This window comes from Bison bison, unplaced genomic scaffold (assembly GCF_000754665.1).
Source record: "Bison bison bison isolate TAMUID 2011002044 unplaced genomic scaffold, Bison_UMD1.0 scf7180017864184, whole genome shotgun sequence".
NCBI classification, from domain to species: domain Eukaryota; kingdom Metazoa; phylum Chordata; class Mammalia; order Artiodactyla; family Bovidae; genus Bison; species Bison bison.
The window spans coordinates 2,258,524-2,261,499 of NW_011494756.1; the positions used below are offsets into that span (position 1 = coordinate 2,258,524).

At 61.3% G+C, this 2,976-nt stretch overlaps 1 protein-coding gene across 1 annotated transcript in view; it reads right to left on the reverse strand.

Annotated features, from left to right (window-relative positions):
- Nucleotides 1-2,468: 2,468 nt before the first annotated feature.
- The window catches only part of SREBF2 (sterol regulatory element binding transcription factor 2), a gene marked incomplete at its 5' end in the record, with an annotated part of 32,126 nt that continues 31,618 nt past the window's right edge, over nt 2,469-2,976 (reverse strand). Inside the window, 1 exon segment of the mRNA XM_010843698.1 lies at nt 2,469-2,733. Coding sequence (XP_010842000.1) covers nt 2,570-2,733 — 164 coding nt within the window.

Sequence of the window (2,976 nt, forward strand, 5' to 3'; positions counted from 1 at the left end):
GTCCGGGCCCTCGGGACAGTGGCCTGCTGTATGTCCTTCAGAGAAGGGAGTGGCTTAGACAGCTCAAGGGCCCTGGCCCATTTCTCAGCCGGGGGCCGGGTTATGGACCATGCACTTTGGCCCCGACCTCATCCCCACGGGCCTTGCTGACCCGCCTGCCCACACGGCCCTGCACTGCTTGTGCCTGGGCCCCTCCCCAGCTTCATGGGCCCTCCCCACAAACTGGCACTTCACATGCGCCGGGTGGTGCACACTGGCCAGCAGGCCGTCACAGGCAGGGGCTGGCTGTCTGCACACAGGCATGTGGAGGCTGAAGGGACGCCCTCGACTCCTGCCACCCGCCCAAGGGGACCTGGCTGGAAAGCACAGGAGCTGGACTCGGATGTGACCTGCGGGCCACATCTCAGAAGCTCTCTGCCTCCAGGGAGATGGGGAAACCCAACCGGGTGAACCTGGGTTCAAGGGTGAACCCAGGAGGGTTTAGCACCCCAAATCGCAAAGAACTGGTGTTGTCTGCTAAGCAGCCAGCTGCGTCCTGCATATGGTGACCTCTGACCCCAGCAACACCACCACCAACACCCCTTCTCGCCCAGGTCTGTCCTAGCCCTGAAGTGTGAGCCAGACAGCCAGCGCTGGGAGGACGGGGCCAGGAGCATGGGCGGGCAAGGAAGGTCTGTCAGCCCGAAGCCTCTGGGACCTCTCGGCAGAGGGGGATAGGCAGCCCCTGGTTCTGGACCCAATGAGGCCGAGCCACGCGGCTGCCTGGCTGGTCACGCCACAGACCCCACACACTTCACGCCGGGTGGTACCAATCTGTGTTTATTCAATAACCTACATCCAGGACACAGTGAATGATTCCACATCAAGGAAGCCACAGGCATAGCCCCCTTTTCAGTGAAAAACCGACCCCCTCCCACCCTGAACCATAACGAGAAAAGGCACAGTATATACACACAACACAAAGGCTGGCTCACCCAGGGCACAGGGCCATCAAGGTGCGGGCAGAAGAGAAGTGGGTGAGGCCCAAGCTTACGGGTGAGGCCTGCTCTCGGCACGAGGGGAGCCCTTGCTGCAAGTCCCCTCAGTCTGTACTGGGGCCCCTGCCCACTTTATGCCCCAACCAGCCCAAGGGGGTGAGAGGCACAGGGACGGAGGAGGGCAGCCCCTCGGCCTCCCCGCAGGCCCCAGGAGAAATGGCCTCAGGCAGACGCCAAGCCTGGGCATCCAGACAAGTAGGGAAAGTGGGGCCACACTCCCTCACAGGCCCCCCTCAGGAAGGGGGCTTCGATCCTAGTGCCCATCGTGGGCAACGCTGTGCCCACCTCAAAAGGCGGCTTGTCTGGGGACGGGGTGGGGTCTGGTCCCTGCCAGCCTGGCTTATTTTCAGGCCAAGAATTAGGGATAAAAATAGACTGTGGAGGTAGGAGTTGGGGTGGGAGGGAGCCCGAGAGAGTGGGGAACCCACGCTGAAGGCCCCTGGTCCTCAGTCCTGGTGGGTGGCTTTATCTCTCCCAGCCCCCCGGGGGCCTACCCCGAGTCTGGGCTGACATCCCAGGGGTGGGGGAGCGGGAAGGAACAGGACAATTAAATAAGACCATTTATTTTTTTAAAAAATTAAAAAATAATGCCAACACGATTTCACCCATCCCCAAGCCTGCCCCCTGCCTCCCACCCACCTCCCCAGGGCTGGGCTCGCTCCTCCCCTGGCTGTCCGGTGTAATGAAGAGAAAACAATGAACTCGCTTTGTCAGGTACAGGGGAGGGGACGCGGACCTGGGGAGAGAAATAAAGATGCCACAGCAACTCAGCCTTGCATCACCGCAACCCCAAGCACACGGATATAAAAACATTCGTATAAAAGGGGGGCGTGCTGGGCACAGTGCCACGGGTGGAGCGCATGGTGCCCAGAGACCTATGTCCCCCAGAGAGAAAGCCTGATTAAAAAAAAAACAAGCAGGAAAAGGGAGCGGGGAGATTTTCAGAGTCTTGGGAGGGCTGGAGATGGGACTGGGCAGCCTGGGAGCTCCCCCTGCCACTTTCAAGTCAGGGAACCCCCATTTCCTGCCCTCCCTGTCTTTCCCTGCTCAGGCCCACTGGGGCCCAGGCTGGGGGCCTCTCTCTGCAGCAGCTCCCAGGGGCCCGCTAGCCATGGTCCAGAAGCCTCGGTGGGTGACTACTCCGAAGCCAAGGTTCATCCCTCAGCTCCCACAGGGAAGAGACACAAGAGACAGAGGAGGAGGCAGAGACTGAGAGAAAACGAAGAGGGAGAGACAAAGGGAAGGGAGAGACTCAGAGACAGAGAAGGAGGGAGAGAGACAGAGGGAGGAGGGAGAGAGACAGAGGGAGGAGGGACAGACTCAGAGACAGAGAAGGAGGGAGGGAGACAGAGGGAGGAGGGAGACTCAGACAGGAGGAGGGAGACAGACAGAGGGAGGAGGGAGAGAGAGAGGGAGGAGGAGGGAGGGAGACAGAGGAGGAGGGAGAGACTCAGAGACAGAGGAGACTCAGAGACGGAGGGAGCTGGGGAGCAATGGAGGGAGGCGGCGGCTGATGTGGGCAGAGCCCGTGGTCAGGAGGCGGCGATGGCGGTGCCACCCCCCAGCTTGACGATCATCTGCTGGCAGTCGCTGCACGAGCGCCGGTCGCCCGCCTTCTCCAGGGGAGACACACATACCCGCTGAGAGCCCGCTACGACGCAGGTGCTGTCCCCCGGCTCGGTGAGAACTTGGGTATCTAAGCCCCCCGCCCCCAAGCGAGGGAGGTTCAGCTCAACAGACAGATGAGCTGACCCAGCCGAGTGCCACACACATTACTCTGGCTATCATTCTGTGATGGGGCTGAGATGCGGCCCATCAGCGGGGCCCCAGATCCTGCGCTGGGACAACACCCCCCACCATCCCCTTCTCACTCTGGAGAGGCTGGACCCACGACAACCTGACCGAGGCCAGTCCAGCCCCACAATGCCTCACGGACCCT